This window comes from Hoplias malabaricus, chromosome 3, assembly GCF_029633855.1.
Source record: "Hoplias malabaricus isolate fHopMal1 chromosome 3, fHopMal1.hap1, whole genome shotgun sequence".
Lineage (NCBI taxonomy): Eukaryota > Metazoa > Chordata > Actinopteri > Characiformes > Erythrinidae > Hoplias > Hoplias malabaricus.
Window position 1 is genome coordinate 61,049,071 of NC_089802.1, and position 20,575 is coordinate 61,069,645.

Genomic DNA, 20,575 nt, shown 5'->3' on the forward strand with positions numbered 1-20,575 from the left:
ACAAGAACAAGTTTGTTCCCTTCACATGACACGTCACACATTGCGTCATGTTACAAGGCATCAGAACAGAAGCCTCAACTTTCCTTTGCTCTCAGACACACATCTGTTACACAATACTGAATTAAATGTAGCACTAGCATAAACAGCAAAGTATAACTATAACAACATAATAAAAAGATTATACAAACATAGCACCACAAAGTAAAAAAAATTAGTATAAATTGAACCTAGAATAAAATCTTTAAACAGGGACATAAGTAAATAACATGATGGCTGAAAGGTAAGACATTACAACATGGGGTTTTGCAAAAGATAATATTAGAAGTCAAAAAAAAACCAAAAAACAAAAAAAAAACTAGCAAGTAGCAAGTGTTCATTTGTTCAGAAACATCTCTAATATTAACTACAAATATAATCAGTATATTAAATAGTATTTTATGTGTGAGTATGTTAACCCTTTTTTAAACCCATCCTTTGGTAACCCAGCATCCATTTTACTAATCATCCAATAATGTAATGTGTAATAAATGCTTCATTACATCAAATGTGCTGTAACAATACATTTATGTGAGTGCCAGTGGCATTGACGAGAAATCTAGGACCAAGTGTTCTAGGACCCTCAGACAATCTCAGAAGATGGCCTCAGACCTCATGGAACTGGAACTCATTCATACTCACTCAGTCATGTTTAACAGAATGCTACACAATGGATGCTTTGCATCAGTGAAATTGTGTGCTCCTTTTTCCCAAAAATAACCTTTTCCTATTTTGGTAATTGTACTTATTCTTATTAGTATTATTTTAATTATATATTTTGTGTTGTTAAGGGAAAAATATATACTTATTGCTAAGAAAAATGTTTTTAAACCCTGGATACCTAAGTCCTTTGAATATTGTATATCTAGAAACATACTAGGCACACAATTTTCTGAGATCCTTGTGAAGATTGTTTTCAAAAAGCGAAATCTACAGCATATTTTCTGGTGATAGTCCGTAATGAATGTGTAGATGTGACGTAAACAGGGGGCGGGGCCGTAGTGTATTTATATGAGGGGCATGCGCTCCCGCCCCCCCCGCCAGTGGAGTTTGACTACCAGCTTCTGCACCACATAGGGCAGACAGGAATACAAACACAAGTAAGTCCAGAACTGTTTCATAGTCATCGTTGGTTTTAAACTGAGGTCTCTGTCGTTGTGACCGTGCTCGGGTGCTGTTCTCTTTGTAAAAGTAAAGGTTTAAAGCGCTGATAGAGATAGATAGAGAGTATGGCTCGGCTCCATGTCCGCTTCACCCTCCGGTCTGAATGCATACGTGGACTTCACTGAGAACTGAGACCGTCAACGGGCTTCGACCATCAAACTCAGAGGCCATAGTAGGCTCGCATTGCCTACGTTTAAAAATATCGAAGGGACTCTGTCGGTAAGGAGGCCGTAGGTGACCAATACTCGCCGATTAAAAGTTTCTCGTTAATCCCGGCTGTGAATAGCGAGGTCGCTAGCAGTGCGGCTAACATTGCTGGACCTACGTGTCAGCACCGCGCATGCGCAAGTCAAAGTTTCGAGGTAGCTCGCTAGCGTGCTGCTCACAGAAAATCGACTTTTGTTCTAATAGCAGCTCTAATTTCACATTGTGTTGGGTCCCCTCTCTACCACGCTTCGCCATAATTTGTAAATTAACGTGGACTCCTTCCTCCGAGGAGCTGGAGTATGAATGTCGTGGTTGGCTAGCGGTAGTCAGCGCTAGCTCGTTAGGAGTTGACGTAGCACTCGGACATTCGGCCACGTCCCAATCGGCTCCGTGCCCCCTATATGGTGCACGAAAACTGGATCTTTTTCACGATGATACTAATTAAATGTTGTTTATTTGTCATATAGTTTATGAAAAAGCATTCGATTGTCGTGTAGTTAGACTTAAATAGCAGCATTTTAGGAGCACAACCGTTTGTTCGCCACTCTCTCAGTGCACTATGAAGGGGTCAGGGAGGTATTTGAGGCCCGTTCTCAGGCAGTAGGGAAACTTTTTTTTATATAGTTTTCTTTCGGTGCCGCTTCTTGTACCATATGTTTGTCTTTGTGAAAGAGTTTCACATTTTTGAAAATATATTTATTTTTACTTTTAAGGCCCAAACTCCTATTTGACGTTAAACCAATCCCTGTTTTATCACCTCCCTTCTGCGCATTTACAGGTCGGCCACGTTAGCTCGGGGAGGGCCAACTCACCACTAACAGCACACAAACATAACTCTCTATTTGAATACTCTTACCCTAGAAATGGAGGGTATTATATTCTATACTTGCGTGATTGTGTTTTGTGGCCGTTTACCTCACAGCTTTCTTTTCAGTGGCACTACAGAGCGCCACGTAAGCCAACAAATCTGCTTAGTATTACAGTTCTGTGCATAACTCAGAGACCATCCTCAGTTGTTTATTTTCCACACAAAGACTTGAAAATTTTCGTTTGTTTGCATTTGTTACGTTTGTTTTCAGGAGAAATGTTGGATAGGCGGTTGAATAACTAATTTATAAAAGGGTGTGAAATTTAAAAGAAAATATTTTGGACTGGGCAAAGTGTAGAGGAAATTGAACTCTTTTAACCACGCAAGACCTGGTGGACCACCAAAATTACCTTTGTCAAAAAATATTAATTATGATTTATTAATAAATGAAACATTTACGCTACAGACTTGGTTTAAACAGATGCACAGGGTTTTGTACATCCTTCAAATGAAGATTGCCAACAGATTCTATAGAGAAAAGGCAGTTAAAACAGTGGAGAGAAAAAAAAAACTGAAACTGAGTTTGTTTCCATGCAAAAGTCTTTACTGCTTTCAGATCAACTGAAAGCATGTTTTGCATAAAGAATGGGAACACTAATTATATGTGTATTTCAATTATTTTACTGATTGTATATGTTATATATTTCACAGCCTGAGGATTTATCTTATCTGTGTAGGATGTGCCATGTTGGTTTAGAGCCATAACTGTGACTGTACTACATTTTGAGATGGTAATTATTCTAACAACTGTGGACCATAAACATGTCCTTTGTCAGATTACATGGTTGTCAAATGAGGTTGTTATTTTCAAGTTAAAATGACATGCTATTTTTTATCAACTAATATTTTGTTCTTACCTTGTCTGTAAAGGTCATTATGTGTTCTTGACAAAGCTGATTAAGCCAGGCCCTTCCAAAGATAAATATGATCACAACAGGGTGATGATTAACATACAAGGGTAATTTGGTTCAGAACTTGATCACCTGTCTATGGCCTTTTCAACATTAGTCCCTTATTGGACCTGCTGAAAAACTACATGCTGGATGTTTAAAAGAAAAAAGTCCTTTAAAGTACATTTAGTTGAAATATAATGGACAGATGAATAGTCCCTGAATAACATTTTGCCCTGTAAATGTTTTGCCAATGACTATTTTTTTTTCTTTCCAGGCAAAAGCTGGCAGGCTGACAAGAACGAGCAGCTTTACAGGACGGATTATCTGGTAACTGACCATTTAGCTGGTAAGTATAGTGCTTGACGTACTGTCAGCATTTAAATTTGCTTTGTGAAAGCTTGCATATTTCTCAGTTTGCAATTAGAAAAGCAAGCTGTGAACAGACTGAATTTTTTTGTATTTAATAGATTTTGGTTTTAAGGACTACCATGGGTTCACACATTTGCACACAGCATGTTCTGTGGCTTCTTGCAGCTGGAGTTCTTAACTGAATACGGTCTTTCATCGCTTACATTTAGCACCACAACAAGGGATTGGTTTCCAGGAGCTTCACATGGACGCACCGGATATTAAAAACAAATTTGTAGCCATTCCTGACTGTGTTCCGAATGGCACAGTACAGGTTACACTATTTGTATATGGGGTGAAACAACTCGCCCAGGTCTGTGGTGCTTGAAAGTCTAGCTTTAAGAGAGAACAGAGGGAATAAGAGCTAGTGAAAGGGGAACAAAGTAATATTTTTACATTATTTAGCAAATTCATATACTTGAAGAATTATCAACTTTTGATAAGTTGATTTTGTGAGAAAAGCCTGAAAGGCTTGATGTGGCTCTGTGTGAGTGTTCAGAGTATCCTACTTGTGGGTTTGAGACTTCAGGAGGCCTGCAGAGGAAGAGGCCCCTGCAAGGGCGTTCTGAAAAGCAAGTTAAAACGACCCTGTTTCTTGACACGAATCTAAGCTTCAGCACCAGGACTGGCAGAGTGCACGAGAGCATATTTGTTGAAGGTTTTTTTTTTTTTCATGGCAAATGCCCTGCTTTGTGAACCTCGAGTCTGATGAGCTCCAGGGTTTTGAAGTCATGCGACTTATTACACAAGTTTCATATCTTTGCTGTCAATTTTCATAACCATTTAAATGGGGTGTGCTGTGTTAGATTTTTAAGCCAGTGCACCACGTTGTAGTTTGTACCCTTGTTTAAGTTACTACAGCCAAGAATATGCAACCTGATCCTATAACTCAATGTGCCAACAGGACATTTTGCAGAAGAGGCGTGTCTGTTTCTCATTATACAAACATGCTTTTAGAACAGCCTGGCCTGCTTACTTACGGTGTTCTAAGATGTTTGTTTAAACATGACATAGTAAAGGTGCTGCAGACATTCATTTGCTGCTCTTCCACCTACATTTACTGCAACAAATAAGGGTTAAGGGGAAAATCCTCTTAGCTTTAGAGCTAATTCAGCTAGCTCCTGGGCTTAGAATGAGCCCTTCCCAGTAGTGACAGACGGCCAGCCTTGTCCTTCATGTCAGGAGGGATTTGCACTCAGAACAGTTCTATTCTGTAATAATTAATATATATGTATATGTCTGTGTGTTTATTTTATATATTATTATATATATAATAAATATTATTATATATATTATAATTATTAGTGACATGATGGTTCAAGTTCCTACCCCTTCAGAAATAACATAGCTTTTGTTGTTTCTGATTAAACAGACTGTTTTAAAGCCTACCCCAACAGATTTTCAAATTTATGTTTATGTTTAGATTTATGTTTAATATCTCTAATCAGTGGAACCTATTATTCTTGTAGTGGCACACTCGGACTCCGTGTAAACGTGGGATTTCGGCCATGAGCTCAGTCGCTGTACTTACGCAAGAAAGCTTTAATGAGCACCGCAGTGGCCTTCTGCCAGAGCAGGTTGGAGGTGAGAAAAAGGACTGACTAAAATTCGACAGCTACATGATTTGTTTAAATACAATATGATTTATTAAATATATATTTTTTTAACTTGCAGCTGCTGTGGCAGGGTCCAGCGATGCAGTAGATGAGGACAACCTCCCCACCTATAAGGATGCCTTCCCCCCTCTGCCTGAGAAGGCTGTGTCACCTGAGGGGCCTCAGGAGACTGGAAATGCCTGGACATCCAAAATCAGGCCACTTAAATCCTCCATCATCACCCAGGTATGAGTGTGTTTGGCTTCAATCATTTCACTCATTTGTGAAAAGAGTTGAACAATGTATTAGTTACTAATGGCACATGCAGTGAATATGTTAAAGATAAAGAATATTGTTTTGACAGAGTTGCCTCAAATCAGTATAATTGAATTTTCCCATGTACATGAGAATGTATATATGAAGAATGTGTGTATATGGAAGATCATAAGTAAGTCAACATTTTTGAAGTGTTGACTCCACAGCAAAGCAGCATAGTGTTTCAAAAAGGGCATATTTCACAATGTTGCTTTCACAAGGTTGACACCTAACTGTATTTCTGCTTTGTGTGGAACTGAATGTATAAATGGTTGAAAACGTAATTAGATATTGAGACAGCCCGAGACCGTAATTAGTTTTCTTCTATTTTTCTCATTCGCAGAGTTTTTATTCAATATTTTAAGTACACACAAGATACATTTCCACGTATTGTGCGATGGTCTGCCTACTTTATGCCTCCAGCATCTTGCCATGAAAATGTTTCCCTTTTGACTTTCCTGTTTGCTATATCAACAACTAACCTCACAATACTACATTATTCTGCCAGGTTTTCCATGTGCCTCTGGAGGAGCGTAAGTACAAGGACATGAACCAGTTTGGAGAAGGAGATCAGGCTAAAGTCTGTGTTGACATCATGCATAAGACTGGAGCCCACCTGGAACTCTCCATGGCTAAGGACCAGGGCCTGTCCATTATGGTGTCTGGGAAACTGGATGCTGTAATGAAGGCCCGTAAGGAGATTGTGTCCCGACTGCAGACTCAGGTGAGGGTCTTTTATTTCTTTTGAAATGACATTGCAAGATTTGTCATCAAGTCTTACAGTACTGAATGCTTGGCATGTGCAGTTTAAGCTGAGGGGGCAGTTTGGGTAGTTTACCTGTAATTAGGCTCTAACCAAATATTTTATGTAAATCAGAGCAGGGTGTTGCCTCTGGAGATAAAGCGTTCTTATGAAATTTTAAAAAAGTACCTGCATCGTTGCCAACAGGGTCTTGCAAGGTCAGTGGTGTGAAAAATGTATTTTAACTGGCCTTCAACAAAGCTTTTGAAAAATGTGTTAATTCCGAAGCAACGTTGCAAATTCAGTCAGTAAGACTTTAAACTCACAAACTTGAAATGCACAATAATGTCAGGAATATCAGGTTTTAAGTTCTGGTTTGAAAGACATGGGGGAAGGGTGAAAAATGGTTGTAACTAGTTCAGATTGTGAGGAATGCACCATATTTACTATATGTGCACTGTTAATGTCTCTAGCTTTCCTTTTTTAAGATTTAAAATTTTTATTCATTATTGCTCGTGTCTTCCCAGGCTTCAGCTACTGTGGCTATCCCCAAGGAACATCATCGCTTTGTCATCGGCAAAAATGGGGAAAAGCTGCAGGAGCTTGAGCTCAAGACTGCCACAAAGATCCAGATCCCAAGACCCGATGACCCCAGCAATCACATCAAGATCTCCGGCACTAAGGAGGGCCTGGAGAAGGCCAAGCATGAGATCCTGCTCATCTCTGCTGAGCAGGTAGAGAACTGTTTGAGTATTATTATTATTGTTATTATTATTTTTATTATTTTTGTACGTGTTAAATGTTTATAATTAGAGAAGCCTGTAGATTGTGTGTATTTATGTTGAAACAGTAAAAATATAACACATTGATCTTTGTTTCAGAAACTGTTCTTTGGTTTGGGTTTGGCTGTCTTTTGATTTGAACACTAATAACAAATTCATTGTAGGATAAACGTGCAGTGGAGAGAGTGAACATCGATAAAGTGTATCACCCCTTCATCACCGGAGCTTTCAACAAGCTGGTGGCGGACATGATGCAGGAGACAGGAGCCCGCATCAACGTCCCACCACCCAGTGTCAATAAAACAGAGATTGTTATCACTGGGGAGAAAGAGCAGGTTGCCCTGGCCGTGGCCAGGATCAAAAAGATTTTTGAAGAGAAGGTTGGTAGTGCTCAGATGTTTATAAATGAGCTCCCTGTCTGGGAATTCAGAACTGAGGTTAAAGTGAGCCCTCACTGTTAATTGTAATGCTAAAGTGTATGTCATTTGCTGTTAAAATATGCTGTCTAAATAAATGTGAAATATTTTATATATTAGTTGACCTGATTTTAATGGTAGGTCACAATTCTTGCATTGTCAGTTGGAGGAATTTAACTTTTGAAATCTGTTAAATTATTAGAAAATATTTTTGTGGGTTGTGACATGCTCTGTATAAAATTTTTGTTAGTGATACAAACAAAAGATCCTGACTTGGGACTTCTAAAATTGTTTATTTTTTTCTTTTTCAGAAGAGAAATGCCACCACTATTGCAGTGGAGGTAAAGAAATCTCAGCACAAGTATGTGATTGGGCCTAAGGGCAACACCCTGCAGGAGATTCTGGACAGGACTGGCGTCTCGGTCGAGATCCCACCCCCTGACAGCAGCTCAGAGACAGTCATTCTGCGCGGGGAGCCAGACCGGCTTGGCCAGGCGCTCACTGAAGTGTACGCCAAGGTAAACCACCCTTCCTCTGTACTGCTGACTTGGAGGGCTGAATTGAATTAAATTATCCTGTCTTATTCTCCATTTGAAAATCTGTTTAGTCAGGGTCAAGGCTCCACATTTTTCAGACAATGGATTTGTTTTGAATGTTTTTCTGTTCTGCTTTTACTGCCCTCAACTTTCAAAAGGCTCCTTGTAATTTTCAGCACCAAGTTTCTTTTGATTTGAGACTTTGGGTCTGCATTATAAACTTTTACTTGCGCACAAACTCTTGTTGATTATGTAAATTGCTTGCTTAAATTTAAGAGCTTACTGTAAGATTAAGCTCAGTGCATGCATCAGCCATAACATTATGACCACCTCCTTGATTCTACAATCCCTGTCTGTTTTATGTGCTCCACTGATCACTACAAACTGTGACCACTCTACATACAGTGCACCTTTATGATCAGTGGAGCTGACAATGGACAGTGTGTGTGGAAACGGGTCATAATGTTATGGCTGATTTGGTCATACCAGACATACTACTTCAGGCTTTTTTATCTCCATGTATGAATGAAAGTGCTCATCATATTATTAAAAGAATATTGTTGTAGATTGATTTTGTCATTTGCCCTGATGTTCCAGATGGCCTTTTATTCTTGCTTGTAATCTGTTTTATGAACGTTACTCCTGTTCATGACTATTTCTTTATTTACTAGGCTAATAGCTACACTGTGTCCTCGGTCTCAGCTCCTTCTTGGCTTCATCGCTTTATTATTGGCAAGAAGGGACAAAACCTGGCTAAGATCACTCAGCAAATGCCCAAGGTAAGCCAGACACATACTACTTATTTTAAGTGCTTTGCTTACTTTGATTTTATTTATTTTTACAAGAGAATGAATGATTGTGTATTCTTAGTTTCAAACACACTTGTGCAATTTGCTTCATGTACAGGTACACATCGAGTTTACTGAGGGAGAGGATAAGATAACTCTTGAAGGACCTACCAAAGATGTGCAGATGGTGCAGAGTCAGATTGAAGCCATTGTCACTGACCTGGTAAACATTGATATTAGTGGCTTGGTGCTTTGGGAGAAAATGGATTACATGTTTGTCTATTTTTCTGTGAATGCTGTTTTAATTACTCAGCCTTCACCTCTAAAACGAATTTTTCTTTTTGTAGGTTAGCCGTATGGATTATGCAGAAATCAGTGTGGATCCCAAGTTTCACAGGCATTTGATTGGAAAAGGCGGTGCCAACAGTTAGTATCATATATTTGAACAGTCACTGTTAAAGACTTTTATTAACTTGCTTTACTTGGTGGTTAAAATCTTGGTCATTGTCTATTCCAGTCAATCGTATTAAGGACCAGTACAAAGTCTCTGTTCGCATTCCACCTGACAATGAAAAAAGCAACCTAATCCGTATTGAGGGCGATCCCCAGGGAGTGCAGGAAGCCAAGAAGGAGCTGCTGGAGCTGGCGTCACGCATGGTAAGGAGAGGCAACATGTGGGTGTTTTTTTTCCCTCCCCACCCTCCGATTAATTTATGGAGCCTTCATTTTCTTAAGTCATATGTTTATTAATACTTGCTAAATTTAATTTATATTTCTACAAATTTTCAATCATGTCTTGCTTGGATTCAGAGGGTATTTTACCCACTATACAATAAGCTCAAGAGGACCACAATGAAATCTTCGGGGCTCTGAAATGAGGTTGCTTGGCAACAGGTGACTCAGGTCCTTTTATAATGCTTACTGTGTTCTGCAGGAGAATGAGCGTACAAAGGACATGATCATCGAACAACGTTTTCACAGAGCCATCATTGGGCAAAAAGGGGAGAAAATTAAGGAGATTCGGGATAAGTTTCCTGAAGTAAGTCCCAGTAATAATTGATCTGCATGTGATTGTGAGGTGGTATATTTGTGTAAATAAGTTATATCCAAAACCTTCACCTTTTGATTATAGGTCATCATTAATTTTCCTGACCCTGCACAAAAGAGCGACATTGTACAACTGCGTGGACCCCGGACAGAAGTGGAAAAATGCACAAAATTCATGCAGAAGATGGTGGCTGAAATGGTAATCAAATAATATCAATTTTAGCTAGTGGTTTGTATTCATTGTATGACCAGTGTGTTTTCTGAATATTTGTAATCTGCCCTCATTAAAAACATTTTTTGCCATTTTCTTAGGTGGAAAACAGTTTTTCTGTTTCAGTTCCCATCTTCAAGCAATTCCACAAGAACATTATTGGTAAAGGAGGAGCAAATATTAAGAAAGTGAGTGTAGAGGTTTTCAGAGACAGTCAACACGTTAAAATGACCTTCCTTGTTGATAACAACATCGCAACAATAACATGTTTCGCTTTGTTAGGGAGTTTGAAAAACATTTTTTCTTAAATCCTTTTGTTTATTTATTTTTATTTAAGATTCGTGAAGAGACTAACACTAAGATTGACTTGCCTGCCGAGAACAGCAACTCTGAGATGATCATCATTACTGGGAAGAAGGCAAACTGTGAGGCAGCAAGAAACAGGATTTTGGCTATTCAGAAAGAGCTTGTATGTAGTTCCTATAACCTGTCTGCTTTTAATTAATCCTATAGACATTGACAATCTGTAGCATGAGTGATAATTGGTTACATTATTATTAAAGAAATATTTTCTCTTCTTTCTCTTTAGGCAAACATTACAGAGGTGGAAGTTTCTATCCCCTCAAAACTGCACAACTCTCTGATTGGCTCCAAAGGGCGCTTTGTGCGTTCCATCATGGAGGAGTGCGGTGGGGTGCACATTCATTTCCCCACTGAGGGATCTGGGATTGATGCTGTGACAATCAGAGGCCCAGCTGAGGAGGTGGAAAAGGCCAAGAAGCAGCTGCTCTCATTGGCTGAAGAGAAGGTAGGTCACTACAATTTTCATTCTCTCTTGCTTACGGTCACAAATTTCTGATATTTGTTAAGATTAGTCACCAATGCTTTCTTCATTTTACTTTCATCTTCCAGATGATGCTTCTAACACCATTCAACTTGCTTTTTGGTTATATTATTAAACGTTCTTTGGTATATCATTTTGTTTTTTGTAGCAAACTAAAAGCCACACAGCTGAACTCCGTGCTAAGCCTGAGTATCACAAATTCCTCATTGGAAAAGGAGGTGGAAACATCCGGAAGGTGCGTGACAGCACTGGTGCCAGGATCATTTTCCCCACAGCTGAGGATAAGGACCAGGAGCTGATCACAGTCATTGGTACAGAGGAGGCTGTGGCGGAAGCACAAAAAGAGCTGGAAGCGCTCATAAAGAGCTTGGTAAGATCTTACTAAAGTATCTACAGGAGTACAGCATGCTTGTTTTATAGCTTACATGTTTTTGCTAGGTTGTTTGCTTTGTTTTTGCATTGTTAAACCCAGGCGTACACTGCATTTTAAATCTTATTGAGTGAAAATGGTGATTTGAATCACATTGTGTACTTTTAATTAATCATACCCTGTACAGAAAACACCTGAAATGCAATCATCTAGTTCTATTGGAACTTGTTTGGGACCATTAATTGAGCATAGATTAATCCTTCTGCTGCAATTGGAAAAAATACATTGAAAATACATTATTATTGAAAATTCATTATTGATTCTGAAGGGGATTGATGGTAGAATAAATAAGTGGCTTTGTTTTCTAGCTCTGAAAGAGTAGTCTGTTGTATTCATTCTGTTTAGACTTTAGCTAGCTATAGTACAGAGCTGATGAAAGTATCTGAGTATGAAAACAGATATTTGGATCCTGTTTCACTTGTTAGCTCAGATGCAGTCACAGCATTAGTAGATATTCACACTGTTTGCTGCAATTCTTAAGTGCAGAGTTGCCATGGTGAGTGTGTCAAAGCTCACCATGAGGTTTTTTTTTTGTGTGTGATCTTGGTGTCAATTGAAATTTGTAATTATAAAACATACATAAGATCTTTGTTTTCTGACATTTCAGGATAACATTGTGGAGGATTTCATGAATGTAGATCCCAAACACCACCGTTACTTTGTGGCACGGCGTGGCCAGGTTTTGAGGGACATAGCTGATGAATATGGAGGTGTCATGGTTAGCTTTCCCCGCACTGGCTCTCAGAGTGATAAGGTCACACTCAAAGGAGCTAAGGACTGTGTGGAAGCGGCCAAAAAACGCATGCTGGAGATTATTGAAGACTTGGTAAGCTACATTCAATTACCCTGTTCCCCTCTGCATCATTCCTTTGTTTCTTTACAATTACTTTTTTTAAATGTGCCCTTTCTAACAGCTGTATTTCTGTTAAATAAGTACAATTGATTAATCTACGAAGGACTGGCACCCCCTCCAGGGTGTGTTCCCACCTTGCGCTCAGTGGTTCCAGGCAGGCTCCAGACCCACCGTGACTCTGAACTGGATAAGTGGTTACAGACGAATGAATGAATTAATGTATGTTTACATCTTTTCCTACAGGATGCACAGGTGACTATGGAGTGTGTGATTCCCCAGAAATTCCACCGTTCCATTATGGGACCGAAAGGAGCACGCATTCAGCAAATCACCAGAGATCACAATGTGCAGATAAAGTTCCCAGAGAGAGAGGACCAGCAAGGTAATTGCCTTAAAGCACACACCGCTGTGCATATCATACGTGTTTGTATAAATATATAAAATAAAATAAAATTTTACGGTGCTTGAAATAATGACAGCTTGCATGTGCAGTTCAGTTTAATGTTTTAGTGCACATGACATTGCTGTATTAGTGTTCATCACATTTAAGCTTAAGTTGTCTACACAATTGTGAAAGTTTGTTGTGGAATACAGGTGACCTTTACGCAATCCAAGAGATACTTCATGACCTGCATGACTTTAAATTTTAAATATATCTGTTTTAGCTCCTCCAGCTGAAGCCCAAGTTCAGGAGAATGGGGAAGCTAATGGTGAGGTAAAGGAGATAGCTGATCCTGCAGTTCCAAAGAAATCTGATGTGATTGTGCTTTCTGGGCGCAAGGAGAGATGTGAGGCTGCTGTGGAAGCGCTGAAGGTACCACTAAACTTTTGGTTCTCCATTAAAACACTTAACAACAGTTAATTTAGGCAGAAGATCATGTATTTTTGCTTTGTTTAGGCTTTGGTTCCAGTAACTATTGAAGTGGAAGTGCCTTTTGAGCTTCATCGCTACATCATTGGGCAAAAAGGAAGTGGTATCCGCAAAATGATGGATGAATTTGAGGTCAGTCCTGAGCTGCATAAATAAGTCACTAGGGCTCTTCTCTTTCCCCCAGAAACTGAGGCGGAATCTTGGAGAAGAGATGTAAATAATGAGCTGTATCAAACAGCAGACATGTGAATCTTAAACCTTACCCTACAATAGACATTTAAAGCAGTAAAAATGTAATATACATTTCTGAACAATTTTTAATTTTTAAATTTTTCATGGTAAACCTCATTTCATTTGGCTGTAGGGGTGGTACCAAAATGTTAATTTAAAAAAAATGGAATGGAAGCAGGCATCTTTGTTGAAGTGTGTTTCTGTTTTGGCCTTCTTTACATTCAAAATTAACTATATGTTATCTTGGACTTGACAAATGTGGTCTTAACTTTAGACATAGTCACTGATTTTTAACCAAATGAGAATATGGATTGTGTGAATGACATTTAAGGGTTTTTCTTTTCTAGGTCAATATTCAAGTGCCTGCTCCTGAGCTCCAGTCCGACATAATTTCCATTACAGGCCTTGCTACTCATCTGGACCGTGCTAAAGGAGGTCTTCTTGACCGCGTCAAAGAGCTGCAGGCTGAACAGGAAGATCGGGTATGTGTAACAGCTCAAATGTGTAATGGTCCTACACACTCACCCCACAACTCCCAATTCAGTTATATACCTAAATTCTCAACAGGCTCTCAGGAGCTTCAAGCTGACCATCACTGTGGATCCCAAGTATCACCCCAAGATCATCGGTCGCAAGGGTGCTATAATCACCCAGATCCGTACAGAACATGACGTCAACATCCAGTTCCCAGAAAAGACTGATGAGAATCAGGTGATTTGTCTGTTAGGGTGGGAATTTTGAAGTGCTTGGGTAATTGTAAACCCTCAAGTTCCTTTCTGATTCTTGTGTTTTTTTAATATTTATGATGATTGTGTTCAGGACCAGATCACCATAATGGGCTATGAGCAAAATGCTCTGGCAGCACGTAGTGCTATTCAAGCTATTGTGAATGAACTGGAGGAGATGATTTCGGAAGACATTACTCTGGACAGCAGAGTTCATGCTCGCATCATTGGTGCTCGAGGCAAGGGTATCCGCAAGATCATGGAGGAGTTTCAAGTAAGTACAAGTTCAGCATCCACCCCCCCCTCTTTATATCTGTATACCCTTTTATCTGTGGGTCTGTGGTTGATGCTTTTTAATTCAGGGAAATCAATGGAAGGCCAACTATTTATTTATTTATTTGAAAATGATATATGTGCGCACTCATTCATGCTACTTTATTTTAAGGTTGATCTGAGGTTCCCTCCAAGTGGAGCTGCAGATCCCAACTTGGTGACTGTGACTGGCCGTCCAGAGATGGTGGATGAAGCTATCGATCACCTCCTCAACTTGGAAGAGGAATACGTAAGTGACATATGTTGTTTATATGCTGCTTAAAATACATATTAGCCAAGATGCGTTAACCCTTTTCCCACCCTGGACTCATTCTTTCCAGATGTCAGATGTGGTGGAAAATGACTCAAAGATGGCATATATTAAACCCTCTGGTACTGCTGCAGCCGGCACGGATGAGCACCGTGGCCCATCCAAAGGCTTTGTGGTGAGGGAGGCGCCATGGACTACCAGCAATGAGAAGGTGAGTCCAATCTAGACCCAATGCACAGAATATTGATCTTGACTTGAAGTTGTGTGCTAAGACTGCTATGCACATAAATTTTCCTCACATTTTATCTATGCCTAATTTTTGTAGGCCCCAGATATGAGTAGCTCTGAGGACTTCCCTAGCTTTGGTGCACCTGTGGCTGCTGCAAAGGCTTCACCGTGGGGACCCAAGCGTTTCTGAATTTGGTCTGTGTTTAATGGTTGTTTAATCCTCTCAATCCCCTGCTCTCCTTCACTAAATCAATTGGATGTGAACTGAAGTTTGACACCCCCACCCCCAACAAAACAATTTCCCAACACAATAAAAAAACCCTCAACAAATGGGTATGAAGGCCTATGTTTCCTCTTCCAGTTCCAGAAAACAGTCAGTGGTTTTGAGCATGAACGCAGACATTTTGTTTTCTACTTGGTTTGGTGTCTTTAACCTGGTCTGCCTTTGACGTTTCACCCATCTGTTTGAAAACATTGTCTGATTCAACATGTTTGCTTTCAGGCAATCACATAAAATAGAAACACTTGGTAGAGTTTCAGGTCTGTAACCACACAGGTTCAGTAACTCAATACAAAACCATTGACTGAACACAAGTGTTCTCGGTTGATCAAGCTGCTCTGTTTCTTAGTTGCCTTTGCAGTGGGGTGGAGAAAAAAATATATACTGTATACCTCTAAAAGATACTTCTGATGGAAGTCACTTGCCCAAAGGAAATGGGTAACCTTTTTTATTTTAAATTACATGTCTTCTTCCCTAAAGGTAACTGTGTGTGATCATGTTGCAATCATTTCAGTGGTCTTCCCATGTCCTGTCTCTTCTCTCTGTAACTTGTGGCACTGGGCAAGAAATCAGTGTTGAGCACAGCCTTAGAAACTTTGAAGTTATTAAGGAAGGGACTTGTTCACTACAAAAAAGTAACCAAACTGCCAGTTTACTTTGGAAGTCCCAAGGATATATGTAGATTCCCCCCTGTTAAATCAATAGTCCAAAAGTCTTCAGCCCACACTAAAAGGCTTATAACTTGCGTTCTCTTCCATTTTTGATCTAGGAAATTCATTTATTGAAAAACTTGATCATGTTTGTAAGGGAAAGAGCATACCGTTGTGCCAATTAAATGTCAAATGTCGTGTTGCTCATCCTTGCTACTGGGTCAGTGTTTTAGCCCCCTTTTTTTGTCTTCCAGTTGCTATGCAGGTTGGTCTGAAACCATAGCAATGGCCCTAATGATAGCCTTATTAAAATTATGCAAACGTACAAGAGAAAATATGGATAACACTGGAAATTATTGTCCAAAAAAAGTCAATAAAAATGGAAAACCTGTTTCTTGCCTTGTTTATCTTTTAATTTATTTAAATCCATATTCTTTTGGTTGTGGTCCTGGTGAGTTAGAAAATATTCCCAAACCTGTGAATTAAGAGATTAACTTAAATTTAGGTCAGCAGTCAGGCCCTGGCCCTCCTGAATGAAAGAATGCTACTTGGGATCAGCTTATATACTGTTAATTGTAAATGCTAATGTGACACTTGTGGACTGCAAATGAAAGAACTAGAGGCTGACGAACACAAACAGAAGCAACAGATGAGCTACTGCCTCAGACTTTATACAAAGTCTACTAGCAATGTGGGTGTCTTTTGTTGACACTGTTTAAAAACTACAGTAGTACTGCTCTGATTCGCTTATACCAACACACAAACTAACTTATGTACTGACAATTATCCATTACCCAAATAATGCATGCCCTGAAGTGGTCCTGGCCACTGCAGAACAGGGTGAAAGGTGGAAAATTTAGGCTATGTATGGACTACAATGTAATTGTAGAAATACAAAGTGCTCCTGTAAGGGCAGTGGCACTAAGAATAGTGTAGAAACAAGCAGAGATGTCATTCTCTCATACACTGTTATCAGAAGTATTGGGATGCCTTCATGTTTAGCCTACAGGAGTATTTGACACCATTTATAAATCCATAGGCATTAATAGGTAGTTCAACCTTTTGGAGCAATAATGGCTTCCATTCTTCTGGTAAGGTGTTTTATATAAGATGGTGGAGTGTGTATGTGGGGAATTTAAGTGTTTGTCCACACTCTTTAAAGTCAAGTTGTATTTCCCTAAAGGTACATATTCTTCCCCAGAATGAGGTGAATATTTGTTTTCATTACTGATGTGTAAAATGAAACAACAGGGTCCTTGAAATTAAATGGGTTGTATGAAATCAACATTTCAAGTAGAGTATGGTACAATTTTTTTTTTTTCCCTAAATGAAGGCACTGTCACAGTAACAGTTTTTACCAGAGGGCCTAGCTTTCAAATTCCATTTTAGATCATTTCAAAGGTGTGTGATGGAGTTAAGGGCTCTGTAGAGGCCAGTCAAGTTCTTTCTGCATGACACTGATTAGGGGTCATGAACATTCAAGGTTTATTGATGTCCAAACACTACTGTAGCACTTCTGAGGGATTGGACCAGATGAGCTAACCTCAATTGCTCTCAAATATCATTGTGGGCCCATGAACCTAAAAAAAGAAAAAAAACAAAATAATCAGTGTGGCCTTTGTAAACTTTTGACACCTGTTGTGCAAAGGCTTATTGTTCAGATGAATTCAGATGAATTAAGTTACTGTGCTTTATAAATACTCTGATGTTCCAAATCTTGTGTTAGACATGGGCATCTACAGACTCCACTAAGCAACTATCTAAAGATCACAAACCAAAACTGATACCCACTATAGGCAGGAGAAGACTATAAGAAGATGGCCTGTAGAACTGTGAGAACTGAATGTATAACTGAAAGATGGTGGTGCATTGATCATTGCCTTGGTGCTGAACGGCTGCCAGTGGAATGGAATTGACCTGCAAAAAAAATCAATCACAGTGAAAGGTGTAAGCTTTCCTGCAACAGTGCCGTTCTCTAATATTGATCAGTTATTTTTTTAAGTTCACATTTTAATTATTTATTTATAACATTATATGTCATATATAACGCAACGCAGGAGTAAAAGCTTGTTGGCCCGTACGGGGATCGAACCCGCGACCTTGGCGTTATTAGCACCACGCTCTAACCAACTGAGCTAACCGGCCATACGAGTAAGCGGTATCCATAGGTTTAACACTGCACTCCCTCTCAGAGACACATATACTGTACTTACATTATATTGCCAATATACGCGCGTCCCACCATTGTGAACTTGTTGGATCCTCTTTCAAAACCACGAGCAAATACGTACTCGCCCGCAAACGCCTCCACTGACCTGGAAAACTGCGTAAGGTCTCTATGGAAACCTCCGTTAATTTGGTCAAGAACCGCGGCAGACTCTGAAAGTATTCCTGCGAAATGTGTACGCGCAGAGGTAAATCCGCTTTCGGTGTCCATTCCACCTTAAACACTGATCACAAACAGAGTAACTACCCAGTCTTGTGATTGGGCAAATCAGTGAGGCCTTTTGACTGGACCAGGTCTAGATTTCGTATTGGTCGATAGATTTGCCGTCAAATCAAAGCCATAAAATAAATCCAGATATAAACTCGTTTAAATTCGTTAACAGTCAACTAAATGGCTGAATATTTCTTCTTTGAAATTACAATGTTCCAAAGACAGCCTTAAATATGCAAATCTGTCTCATCAGACTTTGAAATATTACCACCTTTGAATTTGTAGAACTGAATTTATTTGCACTGAAATTATGCATCTGAATATTTTGCTTTGCAAAAATGCCTCTGAATATAAGTGCTATTGAATTGAACTCGTGAATTGTGGTTTTATTCAAGGTTAAACAATATAGATAAAATAATTAAGTTTAAAAAATCAAACAATATATTTCGAAGTTGCTCGAATTCGATAGGTCAAATTCAGATTCAGAAAATACGAGTTAAAAAGTTAAAATTCAGATACACATCCGGGATACAAAGGATGAGCAATCGATTCATTAGGATTTTCTCTTTCACCTTAAATGGTGCAGTAGTAGCATTCTGCCGCTAGATGGCGAAATACGAACACAACTTCCATACCGTGTATAAACTACACGTTTAGCTTCCTTCCGCGGATATTATCTCTTTATTTTCAAAGTGTATCAAAAATCTGAAAGACTTACTGAGGACACAATGTAACAGACCACTGATATCCTGAAGATGAAGAAATGTTACTGTGGAATTTTTTTTGTAATTGCCCTGTGAACATGTGATATGACAGAATGTGGAAACATGAACTGTGGGTGTACAGACGTGTGAAAATTAGGACACCACATGAAAGCCTTTGTCTTTTTGAACACATTTAAACATATGGGCATTTGACTTTCATTTGAACACCACTGAGAGATGGCGCTTATACAAATAAAACTGAAGAAATTACTTATAAACAAAGGTTGTACAATGTAATTGGCTTTGGCAGAGAGGATTTGGCAAATTTTTCACATACTCAGCCCCACTACTCATCCCACAAATGCATGCAAATTCACAAGTTCAATTCAAGAGCAGTTATATTCAGATGCATAATTGCGAAGCAAAATATTCAGAGGTGGAAATCTGAAGACTTAAATTCAAAAGCAACAATATTCAGATGCATAATTTCAATGAAAAAGAAAATCAGTTCTACAAATTAAAAAGGTGGTAATCATTCAAAGTCTGATGAGACAGATTTGCTTCCATAATTCCATTACAAATTGATTTGAGACAAATCCTGAGATTAGATTAGGTTGTCTTTATGGTTCATATCATCAATGCAATTTGATCTCTGTCTGTCTGTAACATGTACAAATCTGTCGCTGATATCGCTGTCTGATGATTATAGCAAATGCACATGTTCAGGTGAAAAGATGTGTAAAATATGATCTTTTCAAATTAGAGTCTGTGGTCCTAGATTGAAACTATAGATCGGGGTGTTTTTCGAACGGTTGCCACATAGTTGGGGTCATACGTTTGTGTGGAGTGTGTTAACATTAACACAATTTTTCAGAGGCCCATCCTAATCTCCGGGAAAGATAAAAAATATTCGCAGAGGACCACAGTGCCAACGCTTACCACCTGCTGTTGAAGGTAAGCTTATGTAGCGCTCTGCTGCAGCGCGCGCAGTTAACGCACAAATTCAAATTTAAAAACTAACAGAAACCCAACGGTTCAGCGCCGTTCAAGTTTATTTAAACAGGGAGCTGAAGAAAACAGTATTGTACTAGTTTTTACTTGGAAAATAACCTACCTGGCTGTCAACATATCAGTAAATTATCAAGGTATATATTATAACATTTTTCAGCTAATATGTAACAACACAGTTAGCTAAATGTGGACTAAAAAGTTTAGCGTCAGTTATTTCATTGTCTAGTACAAATTAACTGTACATAAATGTAGCGATAACATTCTGTCAAACTACACTCTACTGTAAACCACACTAAATCACTGTTATTTTCGTTCGTATGCTTGACTCTTGGATGTTGCCTTTATTAGATAACTGCTCCAGTGTGTTGGTCATGATTCAGGATGCCCAACCTCTAGGCCACAAAATTACACCAGTTGGCGTGATGGTGGCGCTGTGGAGAAAGCGGGAAACTTTGAGGTCCCTGTTTCATACCTCGTATGATGCAGAGATAAAAACAAAATTCTTCTGATTCATTGTTTGGTTTATTATTCATAACTGGAGCAATGACATCTCTAGTCATGAAACACACAGTGAGGGACCTGGAAGTTTCAGTAGCAGACCGTTACAGTGATTGTGGCTAAATCAGCGTGATTTTTCACACTGATTTAGCGTGATTTTTCTCTATGACGCACAGGGACAGTAACGCAATGGTAGAGGAAAACTGATCTGAATGCAGATTT

General features: G+C 39.1%; 1 protein-coding gene and 2 long non-coding RNA genes across 4 annotated transcripts in view; 2 read left to right on the forward strand and 1 right to left on the reverse strand.

The window, feature by feature from the left end:
* Positions 1-1,076: 1,076 nt before the first annotated feature.
* hdlbpa (high density lipoprotein binding protein a) lies at positions 1,077-16,079 on the forward strand. Of its 2 annotated transcripts, none has more exons than XM_066662947.1 (28): positions 1,077-1,136; positions 3,443-3,514; positions 5,046-5,160; positions 5,251-5,417; positions 5,995-6,210; positions 6,756-6,962; positions 7,175-7,390; positions 7,738-7,944; positions 8,634-8,741; positions 8,869-8,973; positions 9,098-9,176; positions 9,268-9,407; positions 9,685-9,789; positions 9,883-9,996; positions 10,110-10,196; positions 10,346-10,477; positions 10,598-10,816; positions 11,001-11,222; positions 11,890-12,108; positions 12,379-12,517; positions 12,801-12,949; positions 13,034-13,138; positions 13,585-13,719; positions 13,805-13,948; positions 14,057-14,236; positions 14,408-14,524; positions 14,616-14,756; positions 14,871-16,079. In XM_066662947.1, the coding sequence occupies exons 3-28, from the start codon at positions 5,085-5,087 to the stop codon at positions 14,961-14,963; spliced, it is 3,822 nt and encodes a 1,273-aa protein (XP_066519044.1). In that variant the 5' UTR covers positions 1,077-1,136; positions 3,443-3,514; positions 5,046-5,084; the 3' UTR covers positions 14,964-16,079. The 2 variants fall into 2 exon arrangements, with proteins under 2 accessions (XP_066519044.1, XP_066519046.1); XM_066662949.1 differs by lacking the exon at positions 1,077-1,136 and adding an exon at positions 1,270-1,419.
* Positions 16,080-16,249: 170 nt separating this feature from the next.
* LOC136690889 (uncharacterized) lies at positions 16,250-18,139 on the reverse strand. Its single transcript, XR_010801801.1, has 3 exons — positions 17,917-18,139; positions 17,495-17,620; positions 16,250-17,283 (listed from the first exon to the last, which is right to left on the reverse strand). It is a non-coding gene; the product is annotated as an uncharacterized lncRNA (long non-coding RNA).
* A 1,733-nt stretch (positions 18,140-19,872) lies between these two features.
* LOC136690890 (uncharacterized) overlaps positions 19,873-20,575 on the forward strand; it is a 97,137-nt gene continuing 96,434 nt past the window's right edge. Inside the window, exon 1 of the long non-coding RNA XR_010801802.1 lies at positions 19,873-19,989. This is a non-coding gene — a long non-coding RNA (uncharacterized lncRNA). The remainder of the gene's footprint in view (positions 19,990-20,575) is intronic.

Bases quoted from the DNA above. Each gene is read 5' to 3' on its own strand.
- hdlbpa (XM_066662947.1), top strand. From the start codon at position 5,085: ATGAGCTCAGTCGCTGTACTTACGCAAGAAAGCTTTAATGAGCACCGC. The intron at 9,408-9,684 runs GTAAGGAGAGGC...TGTGTTCTGCAG, and splicing joins TGGAGCTGGCGTCACGCATG to GAGAATGAGCGTACAAAGGA. The intron at 9,790-9,882 runs GTAAGTCCCAGT...TTTTGATTATAG, and splicing joins TTCGGGATAAGTTTCCTGAA to GTCATCATTAATTTTCCTGA.